At 36.8% G+C, this 24245-nt stretch overlaps 1 protein-coding gene across 1 annotated transcript in view; it reads right to left on the bottom strand.

Annotated features, from left to right (window-relative positions):
* The window catches only part of LOC122806363 (lectin-like), a 71551-nt gene extending 48800 nt beyond the window's left edge, over positions 1-22751 (bottom strand). The window contains exons 1-3 of the mRNA XM_044076714.1: positions 22655-22751; positions 14217-14286; positions 2672-2772 (exon numbers count right to left, since the gene is read on the bottom strand). Of these exons, the coding sequence (XP_043932649.1) occupies positions 2672-2772; positions 14217-14274 (159 nt within the window). The 5' untranslated portion in view covers positions 14275-14286; positions 22655-22751. The remainder of the gene's footprint in view (positions 1-2671; positions 2773-14216; positions 14287-22654) is intronic.
* Between the last annotated feature and the right edge of the window lie 1494 nt (positions 22752-24245).

Below are 24245 nucleotides of genomic sequence, written 5' to 3'. Positions count from 1 at the left end.
AAGTTTGCGAACATAATGGAGTTGGTACAACCAACTCCCAATAGGAATCCAGGGATGTATAGATGTGATGCATGTAATCAATGTAAACACATAGAGACAGGTTCTAGGTTTACAATTAGGGACAAGACCTATTGGTTAAAGAATAAATTCAACTGTAATTCCAAGCTTAGCAGCATGTCAACATTGTTCAGCATTCTACGTCAGTAAAACCGACCGCAAACTTAAAGAGAGAGTGTATGAGCATACTTTCAATATTAGTAGGGGAAAAACTAGACAATGCATTAGCAAAACATTGCAGCCTGTTCCCAGATCATAAATTTAAGTTCAGAGCAAGTACAGACATTAGGGATGGAACTATTTCTTTACTACTTGAAAGGTTGGAGTTATTATGGCAGTTAAGATTAAATGCCTGCCAGTACCCAGGCTTAAATTAAACTTGTTCTATTACTTGTATCTTAAAATTGAAAAGTTTATTGAGATAATACCTGGAAACTAGTTAAATTTCTTGTATGTAGCCTAACACATGGATTTTAAATGTTTTATGGATCATTCATTTTTTCTAACCATAAGTGTTTGAGAGTTTAACTTATTTCACAAATTTCAAAGTAATTGTATTGTTGGATTTAAGAGAGTTTTTTGAGTTTTTTGGTTTTAGCACAAATTATGTATATCATTTTATTTTTAATATTTATGAAATGCAATTGAACAGCTTGTTAATTAGTAGGTATTGATTATGGTGGGTCATATGACCTTTATTTAAACACCAGAGACACAAGCGAAATGTACCTGATCAGCTAAATGAAAAGTGCTTCATGTAAACGTGGTTTGTGTTTTATTAAAGATTAAATTTACTTATTCATAGTAAGTAGTGCACAAACGGCTTTTTTTTTGTTTTAATAATTAGTAAACTCATCCAAACTAGCAAATTTTGCCCACTCGTTCTCAATAATATTTTTAATTACTTGTGCATCCCCATTAAAGTCTGTCACAAAAGCACTTTCATAACTGTTTACTTCATTATTTACTACTCGGTTTTCTCCATTTACATTGTTAGGTGACATATTCTAATTCTTATCTGTACTTTACTAGTGCACACCCACATTAACAAAAGAAAGGTATAATAAAAGGACAATTTGTTAGGGGATGCAGGATGAAAGAAGACAAGGATTACCAGACTGAGTGCAAAATTTTGGAAAGTATGTTTATTGAGAGAGGATACCTTAAGAATTTAATAGAAGAAATACAAAGAGAGTTCTTAGTAGGTAGGAAAGATAGATTTGCACCCATTTTATGTTTTGAAGTTCAGTCACCTATCAATTTAAATGGAGAAAACAGAAAAATGAATAATGAAGTAAACAGTCATGAAAGTGCTTTTGTGACAGACTTTAATGCTGGTGTATAAGTGATGCACAACCTTCAATGAAGGTATGCCCATTCATGCATGTCTCCACGCAGAAGACGCTCTAGCTGAGGATAGAACCAGACAGCGTCTGACTGTGAGACGACAATGCTACCGCAGCACCACCACCGTGGGAACATTGCAAAAAAGACTCTGTACTACTGATTTTTAGTAGCATAAAAACAATCTATGGTTTGGGACTGGTAGAGAATTTGGTAGAATGTATGCTGCATATTGAAAGTTGGTGGGGGGAGACAATGGTCTGATCCTATTTTAAAATACGTTGTTCTGCACAACAAACCATGTATTAACTATTAAAGCAGTGTGTGAGTAATTCAAAAGCTAGATGACAAAGGTGATACAGTTTCTGATTCAAAAGTCAGAATGTAAACCCCATTCACAGAAAAGATATTGTCAAAAACAGTTGTAAATGCAGTATCTTCTAAGAAAATATTAAAAAAATGTGAGGACATGATATAACATTAAAAGATGACCAGGAAGATGAAACAAGAAAAAACGAGAGTGTTGCATTATTGCATATAGTTACATAGTTAATACCTTGTCACCATCGGAAGACTAGACCATTAATATGACAATCTCCTGCATAATATATAAGTACTTGTTCTGCCCAATATAACAGTCATATTGCCTTTCAAAAATATTCAAAGTTTCTGATTCCTTAATTCTTGGGTGAAGATTAAGAATGTTCCACAATCTCTCTATACTTTTGGTAATAAAATCATCTCTCTTTTTTTAGTTCCGTTAATATTTGTTCTGAACAAAATTCCCCTTTTTGTCATTCCTACTGGCTGATCTTTGAATGAAAGAAATCAATATTCCCTTAACACTTCTTCTCCAGAAGCCTTAAGTACCCGGCACAAATTACCTTTAAAGATTTAGATGTTTTAATCTTTCTTCATACGTTAAACTTTTTCATAACTTTCTTTTGGTATATCTCCTTTGTATCAATCTGATAGTTATAATATCTTCCATGGATAAAGTGGAAAATGTTAAATTATACTCTGTAACTGGTCTTATTAATGTTAAAAAATAATGCCTTTAAGACATTTGGTTCCCTTAAATCCACTGAGCCAAGGATTTGTAGAGGAGACAACCACCGAAGACTGATAGAAAGTAAGGGAGTGATATAGCAGAATATAAAAGAATAATAAAAAATAAACCAGAAATCAAATAGGAATCTTAAATTGTTCCTTTTTGGTATAATAAAGAACCAGTAAAATGCTAAAGAGTATGTCATATTCAGCTGCTTACCTCAGCATCCAGAAAGGTCATTTGCTTGCTCACATATTGGTATCTCCCTCCTCTATGGGTCATTGTGGATCCCATGTCTCGGTCATTTCCAAGAGTCTCATCTAAGAGGGGATTTGTTTCAAAAGTTAAAAACAAAATACAAATTTTATTTTTCTGGTGTATGCTTATATTTTCCTGTTTTTCAATTTGTGTGTCAAATACTGACTCAAGTTTCCCTAGCAAACACATTTTCTTTAAAAGATACCAAGTTGTACTGATGAAAAAAAAATAACATAAATACACTTTTGCTATAACTCCCAAAAGTCAGAGGTTCATTGCACATTACCATTCACCACCTGTCTTCATATTTTTCCCATGTCCATATGAGGTTTGTCAGGGTGTTCAAGTTTTAACCTACCTTACAAAATATGATATTTGTCATTGGATGGATAATTTTACCCCTGTAGATTGAGTCATGGGTGGAGTGCTCACTCTAGAGTACTTAATTAAATTAAAATAACCTTATTCTTAATATGTATATAATGACTGTGAAAATAATTATCTAGTTCACCAATAAAATGACTTGTACACAATGACACACAGTGAATGAGTAAAGATGGCATAGAAAGAGGGAGAGCTGATTGTTAGGTTTGGACTCTTCTACAGATTGCAGTCTAAGCAATAATAGCACATGGGAACTCACAAATGCTGGAGCTGTAACAAAAGTAGTTATTCAAAAGAGTTAGCATTGTGATATTAAGAGTTAAAAAGTTAATTGTAAGAAGACAGTGCAGTGGTGCAGCGGTTGCATTGCTGCCTCACCGCAAGAGGTTCTGTGGTTTGATTCTCAGCTGGGGTGCCTTCTGTGCGGAGTCTGCATGTCCTCCCTGCATTCGTGTGGGTTTCATCTGGGTGCTCCAGTTTCCTCCCACATTACAAAGACATGCATATGGAGCATTTCTCCCCAGGACTCTGCTGAAAATTGGCTTCGTTCTAAGTCGGAATTTCCTGTTAAACAAATGTTAAATAAATAAAAGACTGAATGGAATAAAAAGCCTTTGAGACAGATGGATCTAGCTGTAAAAAGTACAAGAATGTGCTGTCAGTAGCAAAACTGAGGATATGAATGCCATGTTTACTTGTATTGGGTACCTGCCAAAGAAATATTTCTGGGGGAGCAACCAAGTGCAGCTTTTACTTTTATTTTTGGCACTGAACCAGTCTGGTACATTAAGTATTGTGATACATGTACGTTCATAAATGTGTGGCTAAATTTGAGTTTGACAGTTAGGAAATATGTTCCCTTAAAGCAAATGGGCAGCAGATTAAGAGGTGTAGGCAGAGGGGTACTATAAATGTAAAACCAAACTATAGCAACACAAAATTTCCAGAGACTTCGAAGTGATTGTCATTCAAGGGAATTAGTTCAGCAGATCAGATCTGAGCCAATGGTACTGTTTGTTGACATAGCTGAGACTACAGGGCAGAGGCTGACTGTCCCAATTGTACTGTTTGGCATCATAGCTGAGACTACAGGGCAGAGGTTGTCTGTCCCAATAGTACTGTTCAGTATCATAGCTGAGACTACAGAGCAGAGGTTGACTGTCCCAACGATACTGTTTGGTTTCATAGCTGAGACTACAGGGCAGAGGTTGTCTGTCCCGCTGGCACTGTTTGGTATCATAGTTGAGACTACAGAGCAGAGGTTGACTGTCCCAATGGTACTGTTTGGTATTATAGCTGAGACTACAGGGCAGAGGTTGACTGTCCCAAAGGTACTGTTTGGAATCATACCTGAGACTACAGGGCAGAGGTTGACTGTCCCGAAGGTACTGTTTGGTATCATACCTGAGACTACAGGGCAGAGGTTGACTGTCCCCAATGGTACTGTTTGGTAACATAGCTGAGACTACAGAGCAGAGGTTGACTGTCCCAATGGTACTGTTTGGTATCATGGCTGAGACTACAGAGCAGAGGTTGACTGTCCCAATGGTACTGTTTGGTATCATAGCTGAGACTACAGGGCAGAGGTTGTCTGTCCCGCTGGCACAGTTTGGTATCACAGTTGAGACTACAGAGCAGAGGTTGACTGTCCCAATGGTACCGTTTGGTATTATAGCTGAGACTACAGGGCAGAGGTTGACTGTCCCGATGGTACTGTTTGGTATCATACCTGAGACTACAGGGCAGAGGTTGACTGTCCCCAATGGTACTGTTTGGTAACATAGCTGAGACTACAGAGCAGAGGTTGACTGTCCCAGTGGTACTGTTTGGTATCATAGCTGACACTACTGAGCAGAGGTTGACTGTCCCAATGGTACTGTTTGGCAACATAGCTGAGACTACAGAGCAGAGGTTGACTGTCCCAATGGTACTGTTTGGTAACATAGCTGACACTACAGGGCAGAGGTTGACTGTCCTAACGATACTGTTAGGTATCATAGCAGAGACTACAGTGCAGAGGTTGACTGTCCCAATGGTACTGTTTGGCATCATAGCTGAGACTACAGAGCTGAGGTTAACTGTCCAGTACATCTGTAAATTTAAATGTAGTTACCTGTGTAAATGTATTGGCCAGTCAGCTCCTTGACTTACAGGGGAGTACTGCAAAATCAGAATACCAAACAGTGGCATGATTTTTAGTTGTAATTTCAAAGGAAATAATTTGCATAAGGTAAACTCATTAATGAATTGAAGAATGCATGTCAAATGTTTATGTTTGTCTTTTGGCTTTTTCCCGGTAAGGGGTCGCCACAGCGGAACTCCGGTCCGCTAATGATTGGCAGTAGATTTTTACGAAACGCCGAGGTGCCAGCTTGATGCCCAACCTTCAACAAAGGCACACCCATTTACGCACGCATGTCTTTCGAATGCTACCCAACCGCGGGGAGGACATGCAGACTCCACACAGAAGGCACTTCCCAAGCCAAGCCGATATTTAAAAAGCTCATATCATTTCTGAATATGGCTAAAACTTAAAGTTTCAGCAGTTCATTAAGCAGTGGGAATAAACCAATGGGCATAGGACACAAACTTATAATGCAAGAAGAAAGAGAGTCGTACCTAAATATTTGTATACAGAGATGTGCATTCTGAAACAAAGTCAGAGCTTAAGGGCAGAGACAGAGCGTGTTCAATAAAAGCCATAAAAGCTAGAGTGGTTTACATTGTTAAGTATTTTGAATCAAATAAGGATACATTGATTAGTTTGTTCAGGCTTTTGGATCAGTTATGATGCCATCTGCTAATTATTCCTGATCGAGCTGAGAATGTTTGTGATTGAGGAAGTCAAGCACTGCCATTCTACTGATGATAACATAGGCATATTTCTCAGCCACTTAGCACAAAAACTCTGGACAAAACCAAAAATAATGGGGGAAACAAAGCCACAGAAATAGAGACAGGTTTTAAATATTGCTCTAATCATTTCAAAAAGTTGCTAGATTAACAGGATTTGTGTTAGCATGCATTTTCAGAAGGATATGACGTCTGAAACTCAAATGAATATCATTGTTTAGCAACTTCAATCCTTAGTAATTTGCCAGAAAACCACACATTTTATGAGGAGTAAAGCAAAAATAAGACACACAAATCTGAATATTCTGTGAAAATCTGGACAGTTGAGAGGTATGAAGGTAGGTATCAGAAAGAAGTTGACTATTAGTAACAGAGGCCCGTGTCTCAAGTCAGCAAGGCACAGCAGCTATAGAGTTGTGTAGGCTGGAGTCAGCTCTGCTCTATATTTAAAAATGTAGCTGCCAAGAGAGACTTGTGAAGACTGTGGTAAAATGGGGATCTCAAGAAAAACATTAGCACATGCCAAGGAATTTATGAAGTCCTCCTTTCCTGCCTTTAGCTCTGTCAGCTGTTTTTCATTGCATAAACAGACATACTTTTCTGTTGTCAGTGGGCTGAGAAATATAAAGAACAGGGTTGGAGACAGAAGCATCCTGCAGGATAAAAAGAGAGAGAGTCACTGTGATTCGGAAGCTTCATAAAAATTATCCCCTCAGTCTGCTATTTATGGTTAGAATACATATATTGATTATTACAGTATGTAGGTGAAGTATATGTCAGAGCTATCCAATAGAATGACATTTTAAGACTGATAACCATATGGACTCTCAGAAGACTGACATTTGTTTCATTTCTTTATTTCACAGTGTTTTATAATATCACTGATGGAACTAGCTCTCTAAGGAATAAGGCATTACTTGGACATAGAGTTACACACATGAGTGACTGAGGAAGTCTGTGACTGTACTATTTCCATGAATAATTTTAGGACTCAGGTTATATAAACCAGAATGCCACGGTATGTAATAATGGGAAGGGTTAGCACCTCGTCATTTAGTGCGAGATGAGTAACAGAAGGTATCCAGTTAATTAGCTCCTTGATGTAACAGCTAACACTTTAAGATTTATACACTGTTTTTATAGGAACTAGGAATGCATACTCTCCAATGGCACATGTTGCAATAAGTAGTTATTAAGTAAGGTAGCAGTGAGCATTGATCTGCAGGGACTTCAATTAAATCAGAGACTGTACTAATGTGGTTACACCAATTCAAGTAAATGGGAACATTTTAATGCATGCCTTTACTTAGTATGTATCTGTAAATATGCATTGCATGAAGAAATGTTTCTCAGTTGAGCACAAAAAATGAAAACAGATACTTGTTTGAGTTTTTCCCAGATTTATAGCACTTGCACACTTGTCACTCATGTCCTTCATGAAATTTAAAGCATGCCAGTAAACTACCCACGTCTAACATTACCTGAGTCACTACTGCCACCTGATTTCATATAGAAGTGTCACAGAAAATAAAGGGCAGTCACTCTTCCAAAAAACCTGTTCAGTGCTGCAGCTGAAGAATTCATTAACGCCAAGAAATACAACAGTGCTTTATGTTTATATGAGATATATATTGCAGCAGTACAGAACCACATTCGGACTCCTCCAGACTACATCCGTGTAGCACTAGTGGTAGCCAAGCCCAACTAGAAGCCCGGAACATGTTGTTGGATAAGATAAAATGAATAAGGATTACATAGAGAGATTTCCTTTGGGTGACTGTGAGGTTTTAGTTACCAACCAGAAGAGACAAAGCAACATATCCGTGTAGTAAGTGGGCCTAAACAGTGCCAGTTTTCTGTTAAGATTCCTCATAAAGAACAGAAATATTTATCTTCTGAGTTCCTTTAGGATAAAATGAAAATTTCACGGAGAATGTAGTGCATAATTGCGCTTTTAGTGAACATTATCAAAAGGAAGCAAATTATGAAATCAGTAGCTGAGCTTTATGTGAGAGGTATTAGGTATTGTCCTCACCCATAGAGGAAACCTTTTACCTAGCGGATAACCATTTAAATTATGGCATCCTTTAAAGCATGACTTATGAATTATCTAAGGAAGAGATGCAGGTGTTCAGGATATACTAGCCTTCTGTTGCAACTTTTGATTTTACACCTGTTCACAATTACTTGGTACACACTGGAGAAACTTATTTTGTAAATGCTTTTGTTTGTTGCAACACAAGCACGCACATTGTCTTTTATGTTAAACACATGAGCTCAAAATACTCAAATATAAATGTCAAAATGAAATATTTTAAATATCTGAGTATTAAACGTGAGAAAATCATTTGCCTCATTTTATTACATTACAGACAATAGTGATAATAGTAAACATTTGAATTGTGGATGTTTTTGTGGTTTATATATTAGTGATAAGTATAGAACACAACACCATGTGTAAACCTTTAATAGAACTAGTATCTTTGTGAAACTGATGAATTGTTGAGTTCTGAGAAATAGTTAGATAATAACTGTTAATTTTTATAACACTGTAATTAAGGTAATAACTTCCAATACTTGCACAACAGCCAAAATAATTCCATAATGCAGTACAAAAATAAAAATTTGATAAGATATTGTTTCATATTATAGCAACGCCTTCTGTTACTCATCAAAATGTAACATTCTTGGAACACTTAGATAGCTGTGTCATAGACAAACTTCAGTTTCATTCCTATAGTAGCATTTTAGAAAATGACCAGAACACCATTCCTAACTGGACTTACTAAAGTAAAATCTGGGTTGGTTATTTCTGTATAAACCCTCTAAGAAATATGATTCTTCTCAGAAATACAAATTATAGTAGGACATCACAGGGCCTTCCACACAGAATCCTCACAGAACAACTGCTGCCATTTTGAAAGGTCTTTTTAACAGAAATTACCCAACACAGAAATGCTCCACAAAAAGTAAATAAATGAAGAAAAAACATAAAACAGAAGCAATACGTACCATGACAAATGCATTACTAAATCTGTATTAAAAATAAAAAATGAAATGCAACAAAAATCAAGTTTATGAAATACACTTTAGAGCAAAAGCAACAAACACACACACAAATTTAAGAACATTACCTGATCAACAGTAAAAGACATACAAAGGAAAAAAACTTTATGAAAATAAAAGCAAAGCCCTCCACACACACACACACACACACACACACACACACACACACACACACACACACACACACACACACACACTGGAAATGAAGCTGGGCAGAAAGGAAGAGAGTAAATAAAGTATAAAAAAGCAGCAGACTTCATCTCATCAGAAAGCAGAAAATCATTCACACTGACCTTAAGATATACATTTAAACCTGGTGTACAAAAACTAATACACTACAACTACATACATACAGAGTAGTAGCTAAGGTGAGGCAAAAGCAGCTGCCACCTCAGGTGCAAAGTGTTAGGGGACACAGTCGGCAAATCCCAGTCTGTATTTAGTGCATAAAATGCTTGGATTTCTGAATATCAGCATTGTATTTGCTTTTTCACTCCATACATGTGGTATAAACTGTACAAGCCACTCGCTGCATTTTATACATGAAAGAAGAGCTGTAGTGTTTTAATCGCTTATTGGTTATTCTTGTGTGTATGTAGGTATAGCAAGTAGAAAGTCTTTAAAATCATCATTTTCTCTTACTTCAACAGGCAGTAGTACAAAATGCATTGTTAAATATGTCAAATATCATTTTCAAACTCTGAGAAAGAACGGTGGCTTATTTTTGTTTTAGTAGGTTAGTAATTTCAAACCATGTCAATAAATAGAAGCTGATATATCCCCCGTATGTGTGTATCTCTGAAACAGTCTAGTTTAAAGTGTTTGATGAAACTGATATTTGGGAAATCAGTGAACATGCAGGTTCCTTTTAGAAAACCCAGTCAGTTTATACCTATAATCCCTCCCTTAGTTGAAGCATTTTCTAAATTGTGTGAAGATGAAATATATGAATTATTTAACATGTGAAAGAAGTACAAATAAATCGTACTATAATTTGAGATGAGAGACATTTACTGTATTGAATAACTTGGTTCAGCATAATGATTTATACATACATCCTGCTGATAAAGGTGGATCCATTGTTGTAATGGACACAGCGGACTATGTCATGAATATGCATACTATGTTAGATGATCCAGATACTTATACTGTATGTAACAAAGATGACATATTTTCTATAGTGAATAGGTTGAATACAGATTTGTATGATCTATTGTTAGAAGGAAGTGTTACTAAAGAGATGTATGACTATTTTATAGTCCAACATCCCAGGATACCTGTTATATATGGGCTTCTGAAAGTGCACAAAGCCCTTAGAAATCCGCCCATGAGACCAATTGTTTCAGGAAGAGGTTGGGCCATGGAACCCATCTCAATTTATGTTGAGAACCAACTTCAAACCCTCATTGAAAAGGTTGATACCATTCTATTACATACAAAACATTTTCTGAAGAGGTGAGCTAATAGGTCCGAAGCCAGTAATGGGATGGATTTTATTTTAGTGACTATGGATATAGTGTCATTATTTACAGTAATTCTGAATGATGTTGGAGTTGATTTTATTAGACAATTCCTGCTGGTACGTTCAGGGTTTGACGCTCATAAGATTGAACTATTGTGCTTTTTACTGGAACTTATATTAACAAATAATGTTTTTATGTTCAATGGTAGTTGTTTTATTCAGAAAGCGGGTGTTGCCATGGGCACCGTGTGAGCAAACAGCTATGTGAACATGATGCTCACTCAAAGGGAATCCTCCTATGTTTTTAATACATGTAATCCGTTTAAGGATAAGATTTTGTACTATAATCGTTTTGCAGATGACGTGTTTTTTACCTGGGGTGGTACAGTAGATGAACTTGCCCTTTTTGTTAGGTATTTAGAAGGTACTACTGATGTCTTGACGTTTACGTATAACCAATCTAACAACTGCATTGAGTATTTGGGTGTACACATTAACAGGAATGGGGACACATTGACTACTACTTTTTTTAAGAAGTCTTATAAGGTAAATAATAAGTTACATGCTCACAGCATGCATCCTAAAAGGACTAAGATGAATGTCATGAAGGGACTTTTTTTAGGTCAGGAAGCCTGCACAATAAGGATAGTGATATGCATACCTCCTTTGATGTTTTGTCTGCTGAGTATAAGCAACGGGGATACTCAGACTTAGACATTGGACTTGTACAGAATGATATTTCTCACAGGCATGACAGGGCTAGACCCTACTTTGATTTATTGATACTACTGTGAATGAGAGGGATGCTGTCTATAATTATCTTAGGATCTCCATTACATATTCAACTGACGTGAACTCTTATTGTGATATTATTAGAAAACATTGGAAGGTTTTAATGTCGGACCGAAGTATAGAAATGTCCTTGATGGGCAACCATGATTTGTTTTTAAAAATTATACATCTTTTAAGAAGTTGCTCTGTTATAAATCCTTTGCTGATAACAAGTCAAATGAGGATGTAATGAGGGACAGATGCGGGACCTATGCTTGTGGGGATTGTAATGTCTGCAGCTATATTAGGACAGATAATACCTTTATATATTCTTTGAGTGAACGTCTGTTTACTTTTAAAGTGTCTGCAGACTGTAATAGTAATAATCTGGTGTATTTGGCTGTGTGTGATATATGTGCTCCCTATTATGTGGGTATGACTACTAGACACTTTAGAGATCGTATTAAGAAACACATTTATGAAATTAATAAAGGAGACACTAGGAATGCTGTGGCCAGACATGTGGCCAAAGAGGGAGGCTCACACACTTTCAAATTTATGGTTTTAAAAATAGATAGGCTGTAAAAGAGAAGTGGGAATGTCAAGACCTATATTGAATGTTTAGAGATTAAATGGATATATACACTTGTTGCAAATAGAGGCATGGAGCTAAATAGTAATGTCCCCTTAAAACCGTCCCTGAGAACTAGGGCTTTAAAGCGTTGATTGACTTTCATTATTAGGCTTGATTGGTCTAAGTATAAATGCTGTGACTTTATATTTAATACTAGATCTGAAGAAGCAACACGGGTTGCGAAAGCGCTCATCCTTGTATTTTTTATTTTTTTGTTTTTTGTATTAAAGTGTTTCTGCCAGATACTGAATTCATTGTGTTCTTTCCAGTTTAAAGTCTGTTTCTTGATTTAGTCAAGAACTAAACCATAACAGCAGGCTTCCTGCATAACTAGCAAAATGCCAAAAGAAGGAGAACAAGACTGTATCAGACAGTGACTACCATAAACTGCAAGTAGGGAGAGTTATATTGATCAGTTTTAGTGCATTACCAGCATTATCAGAAATTAATGCTGGTAGTGCATTTGCTGACAGAATTAAAGTAATTTAGCGTTCCTTTTGTGGTGCAAACTGTACAAGACAGTTGCTGGGTTTTTTTTATTATTATTTGTTTATTTATTTATTTGTTTGTTTGTTTGTTTTTGCCCCAACATAAAAAGTTGAAGGGAGCCTCAGATTGGGGAATTATACAGGGTGTCATCTTTTCCATTTGCCATAGTTCCCATAATTGCTAGCTGTGTCTCTGAAGACATATCCATATTAAAAATTGCAATAAACCCTATAAATATTACCACAGAAACCTGATTAAAGAGAGGCAAGTATGCCACTGCCAAGTCAGCTCAAGAAAAATAATACATGAGGGTAAAGCATTATTGATTAGATATGTTGTCTTTTAGTTCTTGGAATTGCCATCAAATTGATTCATATTGTAAATATTTTTAAGCCTGTACTACCAGGAAAACTGTACACATGTTAATAAGGCACTGTACCACTGAAATTCAAGCTTTTTTATTAGGTGTCAAATTTTTGTTTGCTGTCAGGCTAGACAGCAACTGTCTGTAGCTTTGAGTCATAGTAAGTATAAATATGAGAAAACAAATCTTTTAAATTGGCATGAAGGGTTGCTTATTTGCCTTACTGTTTTATCTTATGCAATGACTGTCCATTAATATTCGAAAACGAGCACGCTGATTGGTCATCCCACTCAGGCTGCCTGTTGTAAATCCAATCATATACCAATGGAAAAAGGTCTGGTCACCTGGACTTTTTTCCATTGGTATATGATGTAACTTTTCTTTTTTTTAACAAAAATAAATAAATACAACCAGAAATCCAGACTCTGGACATACCAGAGAGACAGGATGGAGAAAATACTACGAAAATCAGGAGCGTTATTCAAAACTAAAGACACATACCTGGTTTTCCTTGTCTTTCCTCCATTCTGTCTCTCTCCTACCCCTAACTGTCCAAAACATTTTTTTTTTATTATTTAAAAAAAAAAGAAGAGAAAGAAAAAAGGAGCAACAGAGACCTTCTTTTCTCCATGGGGACGTAAGTCCCATATGCATGTGCAGTACATCAAAAAAGGCAACAGGATATGTACCAGAAGCAGAAGGACACCATGGCACCATTATATAAAGACATTATTTAATAAAAGTATTTTTTTCTTAAATAATGTCATTGTATAATAGCAATAACCGACTTTGTGGTGTGGTATATTAAGATTTACCCATGATTGGCTTTATTTAATCACTCGGGCTAGCCTTCTAAACCACACAATCTTTTTTTCCAGACATAATGAGAAAGATAAAAAAGTAACATCAACTCTACCAATTCAGTACAGAAAACTAAGCCTTAATGCACTTCATTCCACAGTCCAGGGTTTGATTCCTTTAACCTCATTTGCCTATAGTATGATTCTATGTATGTCATCTAAGCAGACAGTGCTTCCAGGTCAACTCTGATAAGAGACTTGTGGCAAATGAATAAATACTAGTAAATCAATGATCATATGTTATAAAATATAAAGGAGCACTGTTGGCCACTGACAAGAGAATTGGTGTTTTTGGAATTCCACATTGACACTCCTGCATTCACACATGCACGCATATAGTGCAATGCAGATTAATTTTGTGCATACCACTGGTTAACTATGTGTTTATGTGGTGTTCTGTTTCTAATACCTTCAGTAAAATGGCAGACACCTTATCAATGAATGAGTATGGTGACTGTATCTTTACAACAGTATTAATCGAGCAGTGTAATTACAACACTTTAACATTCATTAATCTGTACAATGACTATGCTCTACAGTAAAACTGTAATATATTAGCATAGGGCCAGTACATGCAGCAAACACCTTGTGGGCAGCATTAGTGGACAGTGCAGTGACCATACCTGTAGAATGACAGCATGCAACAGCTAGGAGTGGTAGAAGGAGAAGCACACAATTCATGTTGACTCTCAGCTGAAAGAAAGAAGAAAGTTAAAAATGTGTGTTTTGTCTTGTAAAAATCAGGTCTTTCATAAGGTGACAGCTTTGTCTTAACGAATATCATTTATTCTGTGGACCATTTTAAAAATAGCTCAAATGTTTGTATAATTTCTTGAAATTCTTTCTGTGAATGGTGTTAAGTGTATCCCATACAATCCATACATGAACTTTCCAGCATACTGATAGGGACTTCCTTCTTTTGTTATTTATAAGTGGTGGTGGTAAAAAAATGTTGGAAAGCACACCAATAGGTTCATAGGTTCATAGGTGTGTGTGTGTGTGTGTGTGTGTGTGTGTGTGTGTGTGTGTGTGTGTGTGTGTGTGTGTGTGTGTGTGTGTGTGTGTGTATATATATATATATATATATATATATATATATATATATATTTGTACAATGTATAATGTATAATATAAATCTATGTGTTTGTAAGTATGTATACGTACATATATGGTAAATGCATGTATGTGTGTATTTTTATGTTGCTGTTGCACAGCTTGCATTGATTGAACTCCAATCCTACACCACTGGTTTCCTTCTGGATTTTGAAGTTTTCTTCATATAATCTATAACACTTGCTGAATTTATTGCTCACCAGTTGATAATCAACAGATAAATTAAGTGTTCATTATTGTAGCAGTTTATTAAGGTAAATAAAGAACATAATCTGTTACTTAAGTTCAACTAAATGAAAGACACAGAATTGTTAGAATTCAATGCACCAATGAGTTTTGCTACTACTCTTGGCCTTTTACTAACATACAGGATATCAGATAGTTGGCAGATGTAAATGCCTCTATCTCAGATGTCACTAGTAAGAAGTGAGACCAGTAATAAATGTCAGTGAGGTAGCATGCATTGCAATGCAGTTCTGGATGTGTCATTCCCTGCCATGCAGTATATGTTACAACATAAGCAGGGTGATTCATTGGGAATGTGGGGTACATATCCACCCCATCACAGAAGTTGATGAGTCCACTCAAAGGGCATTTGACTGCAGTGTAGTCTTTCTAGCATTCCAGTTGCAGAGCAGCAGTCCACCCTCTCTGATTTAAAAGTTGCTCCTCTTAGAAACAGAGAGAAATCATTTTAAAACAGTCTGATGATTAACTCTTCCTCCTGAGTTCTTGGGCTTCCTTAGAAATGTTGTTTATCATGTTTTCATCATTTAAGGGTCCTACCCCAAAATGCCTGCCATGCTGACCATATAACTCAAAGTTATTTCTGCTAATGTTATGCTAAGGACCCTCCATTCCCACTTTTAATTTACACACCCACTTTCAGAAATAAGATCTTCAGATCTTTGCAACCCCGTGTTAGTACTGGATACCTGCGCCTATTTTATCTACAGGTCTGAAGCCAGTTAACTTTTTCTTTTCCTGCAAAGCTCCCTGACTGTGTGAGAGAATTTTTGTGTGAATTGAAGTACTCTGCGGCACCTTGACATAGCTACAGCTGTCATAGTAGTTTAATGTATGTTTGCTTTTTAACACTAACTGTGTGTCCTGTATTCAATTTCTGCACATCATTGGGATGTTTCTGGTATCCCCCACTCCTCCCAATATTTCTCTGTATTCTTCCACTAGCATGTCCTTCCCAAAGTAGTGCTTTTTTAATATTTGTTAACTATTAATCACCTATTAAAATAAAACTATTGGCTTTTAGCCAGTCCCATGGTTCTGTAACTACAGCTCATTTGATTCCAGTTGCCAACGGTATTTTCCCATCTCAGGAGACTACTTACAGTCATCAAACAACAGTTGCAGTCTAATACTTAGCACATGTTTCTTGTATTTTCTCCCTCTAGTTTACATTTTTACAGCTAATACTTTACAACTCAATCTCAGCAGCTTAGAGTTTGAAATAATTTAAGTTACAGCATTTTCTCTTAGCTTCATACTACTGATTGTTGCTTGAAGATTACTGTGAACAGGGTCCAGGTCCAACCCGCTCCATTCGCCCTTGCTTCACTCGGGCTCATTCTGCTCCCCTACCCCACCCCCATTTCCACTCACCCTCACTTTAATTACATTTATGCATTCAAAAGCTCCTCCTCCCTGACCAATCCTAATCTATCTCCCATTTTGTAGTAACAATCCTCCACCTAATAATCGTAGCTCTTACAGGACACATTTTTTTAGATAAAAGCCACATATCTCTAGTCCCACACTCCCCCACACTTTTCAGTCTTTCTTCACACACCCAACTTAATTTTTTTCTTTATTATTCCCTTATCTTAAACACCACAAAATGTCATAACTAAAAATTATTACTAGCCTCACCATATTTGTGTCTGCAGCCCTTATACTACTAAAACATATTACTTCCCTCAAACACTCACAAATCAATGTAGCCCCCAAAGTCACCCACTCTTCTGACTCACTATGCAAAACATGCCAATAGCTTTTCAAAAATATCATCTAGCCTGAGTCAAACATTCTACACTTTTCTAAGCAAAAATTCTATCTTCCTCCATAGAACACATTTCACAATTTTATCATTCATTACTTTTGTGTAAAACACTCACCAACAACAACCAATACTCCCCTCATCTCCTCAACCTAATTCATTGTGGTGACATCACCACCTAACACTTAGTCTCCTCCCTTTTCTCTACAACCTGTATCCACTGCATTAATACACAAACTCCTTCTCAAACTAAAACTTTCTTCTTCTTCTTCCTCGGATGATCTCCCATTAAGATACTTAAAACTTGGTGCTGAATCTATTGCTTATATGTCAGCATACATATCAATCAATCTATCAGTGAATCCCAAGTCCCAAACCTCTGGACACAATCTATAATATCCCCTCTTCACAAAGGAGATGAATCAAATGAACTAATAAACTACAGCCCCATTTCTACATTATCCCCTCTATCAAAACTAGTTGAAAAGTGTATACACTTGCAAGTACTAAACTACCTTATCCATAACACCCTTCTTACACCCACTCAACAGGAATTTAGGCCTGCACACAGCACAACAACAGCCCTCATTTTCTTTAGTGATCTAGTACACAAAGCTGGAGACTCTGGACAGTTAACCTCAGTAATACTACTACACCTATCAAAGGCCATTGACACAGTATCACATGACAACCTTCTACAGCAACTCTCTTCACTAGGATATTCACAACCCTCACAATAATGGTTTAACAGTTATCTAAACAATAGACAGCAATGTGTTAAATGGCAAGGTTACCTATCACAATACCAGACTAACAAAACAGGAGTCCTGCAAGGATCCACACTTGGACCCCCTTCTGTTCAATAACTTCATCAACAACCTACACAATACTTCCCTGCATAGCACATTAATCCAATATGCTGACGGCTCCACCATTTTCTCCTTATCTAACAACATACCAGATCTTCTGCAAATAACACAAAATGCCTTTACTTTAATAGAATCTTGTTTAAATGAAGCACAAATGTTGCTTAACCTCAACAAAACAAAACTTCTGCTTTTAACTCCAAAAACATTCTTATCTGAATTTAAAATTTACTCCCAAAACAAAACAGAGATTAAAGTTGTAACACACGTTAAGCTACTAAGTATTACGATTGACAACAAGCTCAGATTTGAACAACACATACACAACACAATTAAAAAATCCACTTCAAACTTGGGACACTCTGCAGACACTAAAATTTCATCGATCCTTCTACCAGAAGAGTACTAGCTAATACCTACTTGATCCACTGTCTGCTATATGGCGCTCCTATTTTCACCAACCTGCACTTATCCCTAAAAAATACACTTCAGTCCTGCTACTTCAAGATCACCAAATTTGCCAAAGGCTTATCATACCGCTTCCACCACTGCAAAGCACTTACACAGCTAAACTGGCTTGAATTCGGTTTACCATCATAAGATCGAGCACAAGGTGCTCAAACCTGTATATATGTGAATTTTATTAGCAAGTCCTAGCATGCCGAACTGTCGGAATGTCGCAAAAACACCAAAGTCAACATTTTGAACCACTCTACACCCAAAAACAAGTGCTAACATAGGTCAAAAAAGGGACGGGAGTTTGCGATTCGCAACATCTGCATTTGCAATTGTGGGATGTTGCCGCAATCCTTTTGGATATACTCGCTCGACCATCCACCGGTCGACCTTATGATGGTAAACATTGAATTCTCACACCATCTTGACTATCTGCAACTAGCTATCACACACAAAATATAACCAGATTCCTGTCCCACCCTAAAATCTACTCTGCACAGCTACACTACTGCCAGAACTCTCTGTTCATTAGACAAACAACTAGTAAGTGTACACAAACCTAATAGGAGAGGTGGCCAATGTCTTTCTTCCTGTGCTATAGCTAAACTATGGAATGTTTTACCAGAACAAATTACTAGTATTGATAATTCCAAGAAATTCAAGATTACAGTAAAAAACATCTTCTTAAATCATACACTTGCCTATGCTGTAAAACAAACATATAACCCACACCTCTCCCTTTTAACCTTTCATAGTCATCATTCTCCCATTTATTCAATCATCCACATATGTCCCTTTTCTTTTATTTTTACTCACTCACCTCCAACTACCACCTACATACTTCTTATCCCTCGTAACCCCCACTAACTCTTATCTTAAACTCCCTCTTGCCCCCATTTCGCCTACTTTCCTACTGACTTATCCTTAACTCATCTGTCAAACATCCAAATTTTCCTTACTATCTCCTCTAGGCCTCCATTTCATTACCACTATTAATGTCCTTCACCTTCTCCAATTAATATCAAACGTTAATTACATTACTTATTCTTGAATCTGCTCATACTCTACAAGCGAATGTATTTTTACATATGTCTTTCATTTATATTTGTTAGATCACATCTCTGACTCTACATGCTATTTCAGCACCTCCATTGTTACTCATTATTGTTACATATTATTGTAACAATTTTTGCAATTCTACATATGTATGTAATATTTTACTATGTAAAATGTTATTATTAAACATTATTGGAGCTTTTTTCCCCCAGGGTTCCACTGAAAATGAGTTTTTGACCCAGTTATAGTTTCCCAGTCACAAAATGCCAATAAATAAATAAATAGTAGAACTACAACCCTCCAGTACTTGAATCTTTATTTTTTTGGAATTATATTTACATTCCTTTTGAAGGGTATGAGTAGAACTTATTCCTGGGGTTTGCTTATCCTACTCACCATTCAGACAGCAGTGGTGTTGAACAACAGATTTACATAGTGCCCCCCCCCCCTTTGTTGTGAGGAGTAGTGTTACTACTGCTTAAATTATCTGTCTATAATCAGTTTTCTGTACCATTTGACACCTCTAGAGTCTGCTTTCCTCTGTGCATAGTGTGGTTATTCAAGTTCTACATAAACTGCTTATGCCCCTTTCATGAAAATACTTTTTTCACTAGATAGCCTCACTAGGAATATCAAAGGAAACAGACATTGTACATCAACAATTGGAACAGGTTTATTTTTGCCTGACTTCACTCTGTGAATTGCTTTTGCTTCAGGTGGTAGTGTTCTTTTTAGAGATGATTTCCTTTATTTATTCATTCATTCGTTCATTCATTCATTTGTTCTTCTACTGGGTCTTAATGAAACTCCATTATTTAATCAGGGTTCATTTAAAATTTGTGAGCTCAAATCTGACTCATTCTAAAGTGCTTTCTAAAAAAGTGTTATCTCCTCATCACTGATCTGCTAGATGGTGAGGTGGTTTAAGTTCAATTCCTTCATCTGCTATGTGCATAATGTATGAATTCAAGTGGATCATTTAATCAGATCTATGTGACTAAGTTACCCTCCAAAAAAAAAAATAGTTAAATAATTAAGTCATATTGTCTCATAATGTGTTGTAGATAAGTAACTCTGTGGAAGGAAAAATGATTAACACTGCAGAGTGTTATTTATGTATGTAGTGTGTGTGTGTGTGTGTGTGTGTGTGTGTGTGTGTGTGTGTGTGTGTGTGTGTGTGTGTGTGTGTGTGTGTGTGTGTGTGTATGTATGTGTGTATATATATATATATATATATATATATGTGTGTGTGTGTGTGTGTGTATACACACACATACGCATGCACGCACGTGCACACACACACACACACACACACACACACACACACACACACACACATATACACAGCAATAATCTAGTAGTGTTTAGTTAAGAAAAAGTGTGATGAGTATATCTAATTTTTGATACTCTTGGTAAAATCTGAAAAAAATGTATTTTTTTTTACAAGTCCAGTTTATTGTGCTGCAGATGCATACAAACATGCACGCACCTCTTTCTCTCACAGAAAAGAATCACAATGGCTTTAAGCAGTATGATTTGTATTATGTACAGACTTAAACTGGTCTATCCTCCTGTAGTGAAACTGCAGTTTCCTAAGCTTAGTTTTGCAAGGTGAAGGTACATAATGGTACTTCTATATTTAAAGTTGACTGAATGTTGTCATTTTAATAATAATATGAAATGTTGTTCATTCAAACTCTGCAAGCTTAGCCTAATAGCTTTTGAATGAGTGTATTCATGTAGCATAATCCTGTCTATCTGTGATTTTGGAGAGCAATGTTTCAAAACAAGCAAGGTCTTTCTGTGGATTAACAAACTCTAGGACTGAACAGAAAATGTCCAGGTCTCCTTCTCTGTAGGAATATGAAGGAAAGGCTGCCACACATTTGAGACACAGTAAAAGCCAGTCTGGTTTTAATGCAGCCATGTAGAAAATACAACAGAATTAGCAGATATATTTGGGAGCCCCCCTGGGGTTATGTATTACTTCTGTATCCATGTACTATACTTCCTGAAGAAAGGTAGGCACTGCTCAGATGAAAACTACATCTCCTGAGCTCATTCTAGGGGCTTCCCAAAACAAAACCTGATCGTAAATGGATTGTGAAAGAACAGGGATCAAAAAGGCTGATAGGTGCCACCTCGTTCAACCCTCATCTGAGGAGTAAAGAATATCAAATACCAGTAATATTGGAAACAGAGGGTGCAGAGAACAAAGAGATGGAGCATTACTTTCACTGGGCAGCTTCAAAGAAAGGGATTGTGTTTTGGATTATTTTGGTTAAATCTGTATTTTTTTTTACAGCCTGTCTTACAATATTGTATATGCTTCCATTTACCATCTCCTAACAACGAATGGACAGCTATTTTTTTTTTTGGGGGGGGGGGGTTGTCTGACCATCCTAAATATTATTTTCAAATAACATTTAACTATTTCAAGCAAGAAAAGTGAATTACTTTGCTTGAAATTCATATATGTTCTTTTATGTTATTGAATAGGCAGGGTTAGTTAGCATTAAAGTTGTAATGACTTCTAAAGTGCCATTCTCTACGTCCATTCACATTGTAATTGTTTGGGAGAAGGGCAACATTTGTCCCCCTTGCAATGGCAGTCCCCTTACGTGCAGCATGAACCTGCAATCAGCTTTTGGCAGACAGACTGACTAGTATATGTGTGAGGGAAGCCACATCTTCAGCAGTGCTGTCTCAGGTGTGCTCCATGTATGACTATTGTGTACGTTGAAGGAAAGTTGTGTGTACACCACTGCCATTTCAGGTGTGCTCCACAATTTATTCCAAGTCTTTTCATAAAACAGTTTACTTAGTTTTGAAAAGGATATGACAAAAATAACTGCACCTTACAATATGGTTGCATTCATTCTCAGTTGACCATTGCCTAAGACTGCTTTCCCATGACACTTATACTGTTTTTATTTGTAATTTATGGTCTACCACTTACAACACAAAGCTGTTCCAGCATTGTTGTCATCTCCATGACATAGATCGATGGGTGGAGCACTGACTATGACCCTGATGATCTGGATTTGATTAGTGGCTCTGGTGTTAGAGGGGCAGATGTGGGGTGTAAGAAGAAAGATGAGGTTGTGCTTATTTGTCTCCTTTGGAGGGAGAGGTAAAGGGGGTGTTAGTCCCACTTATGGTCTCTGTGCGAGACAAGGGGGACCTTAAACAAAGTTATAAGCCGGAAAGCATAGTAGGTAGGTAAACAAAGGAGTGTCACCATAGCAACACAGTAGTCATTGTATGTAGACCTGTAGCATGTGACCCAGCACACTATGTAGTTAGGCCATAAACTGTCTAAGCTGTCAACTCCCTGTGCAGTAACAGAGACTCTAGAAATAACTTCTGCTGTGGTCCCCAGAGCTGTACTAAAATACTAAGTTGCCCACTCAGACTGGGGACTGGCCCCCATGAAGTCCAAGTGGGTAAACAAGGAACAGGAACAGAAGTTGAAGAAATGGTGAGTAGTACACATTCTAGAAGCAGATGTCCTAGTAAAGTCAATGGAATAATTAATAAAAAAAATGCATCTTACCTGTATCCTACACTCTTCAGTTGCACTGTGTGTGTCTGTCTGTTGCTGAAACCAATGCTTGATTCTATTTTTTGGAGGGATTTTATGAGCTAATTTAGGGAAGTGTTACACCTGTGAGACAGCTGACTACAAACCGTCAATATTACATCCTCATGTATCTGGTCCAGTTATCTGATTTGCAAGATCTGATAAAAGTGTTATATGTGTTTTGACATTGTACTGTTACACGATATCCATTTACATAATTGTGTAGGACTATTATTTGAAATTCTGGTACAGAGTACATAAATTTTATCACAAGTTCTTCATTACAGTATCTCTCAAAAGATCACAGTTTCAGCTTCTGTACTGCTTGCTGTACTCGTATATTTTATATCTGTTCTGTGAGATTCCTTATATTCTTTCTGTGGAATGTGAAATCCTTCTAACATCATGATTAATTTCTTTACAGCCTTTGATCTTACTTCAAAAAACAGAGTAAAACTACCCACTAATTTCCTTTGAAAGAAACCTTTATTGGATTATAAGCATGCACAAGTAATTTAGGTTAACACAACATTGCATTTTCTTAACATCAGATTGAAAGAGTTTCCTTATCTAGTTTGCCCTTTAGTATATTTAGGGGTCTTCCTTCCCCCTTACTCCTTTTCAACTGATCTGGTCCTCTCAAATGACTCCATATATTCCCCTCTTCTAATAGTCTATTCCTATGGATCTACAACTTTTTTTTCTAAAGTTTTTTTTTTTTCTAAAGAAGTACATTTAGAGATAATTTGAGGAATATGCCCTTAATTTCTGATTTGTGCCCTTTCCTCACTTATGTCCTTCCTGTTTAAGATAAGTCCTTCACATATAAGTGACATTATCATGTGCACAGCACACATATCCTCCTGTCCCTTATGAGCTGTAAGAAGAGTTTCGGATAAACTAGATTCTTATAGCACCCTTTCCTCTCATTTCAAACCTTCTGCTGATCACTTTCCTTAAACTCCTTCCTGAAGCTTGGTGTTGCCTCTCCTTGTATGGCCTATTGTACACCATTGTGTGCTGTATTTCTATGATCTGACTAAGGCCTGGTAGATGAGGAGGGGGAATATTACTACCTTTGTTTCTTAAATCTTACAACCTGATGATGTAAACCAGCATTCTGTTCATTACTGCCACAGCTTTCTCGACCTTCTTCTGTGGTAATTCCAGGTGTAAGACACCACCTGCTTCTTTTCTTCCTTGCTTGCTGTTGGTTGCAGTCATAACTTGGACAATGCAGTAGTATTTGCTCCCTCAAACCTCATTTTCTCAATACTGACTAATGAAATGGACTTGTTGTGAAACTTTAATTTAGCCCCAGTGTTTGGTGGCTTTGACAATATTTGTAAAAGTCAGTGGGATCAGGGGTCACAGTCCCTCAGCATGATGTGGGGAGGGTATGCAAGGCTTTACCCCTAAATAAATTTGCTGTTGAATTTATCCCAAGTCAAACAGTCTCAGTTGACAGGGTTCAGATAAATAGGTAATGCAGGAATGTAGCTTATCCATTGTCCTTCCATAAGCTAATATTTAATGACTAACTTGTTACCCACGTACAGTACTT

The sequence above is a fragment of the Protopterus annectens genome, chromosome 7.part0, assembly GCF_019279795.1.
Source record: "Protopterus annectens isolate FY-2018-M chromosome 7.part0, PAN1.0, whole genome shotgun sequence".
Lineage (NCBI taxonomy): Eukaryota > Metazoa > Chordata > Ceratodontiformes > Protopteridae > Protopterus > Protopterus annectens.
This window is presented reverse-complemented; position numbering and strand designations above follow the sequence as displayed.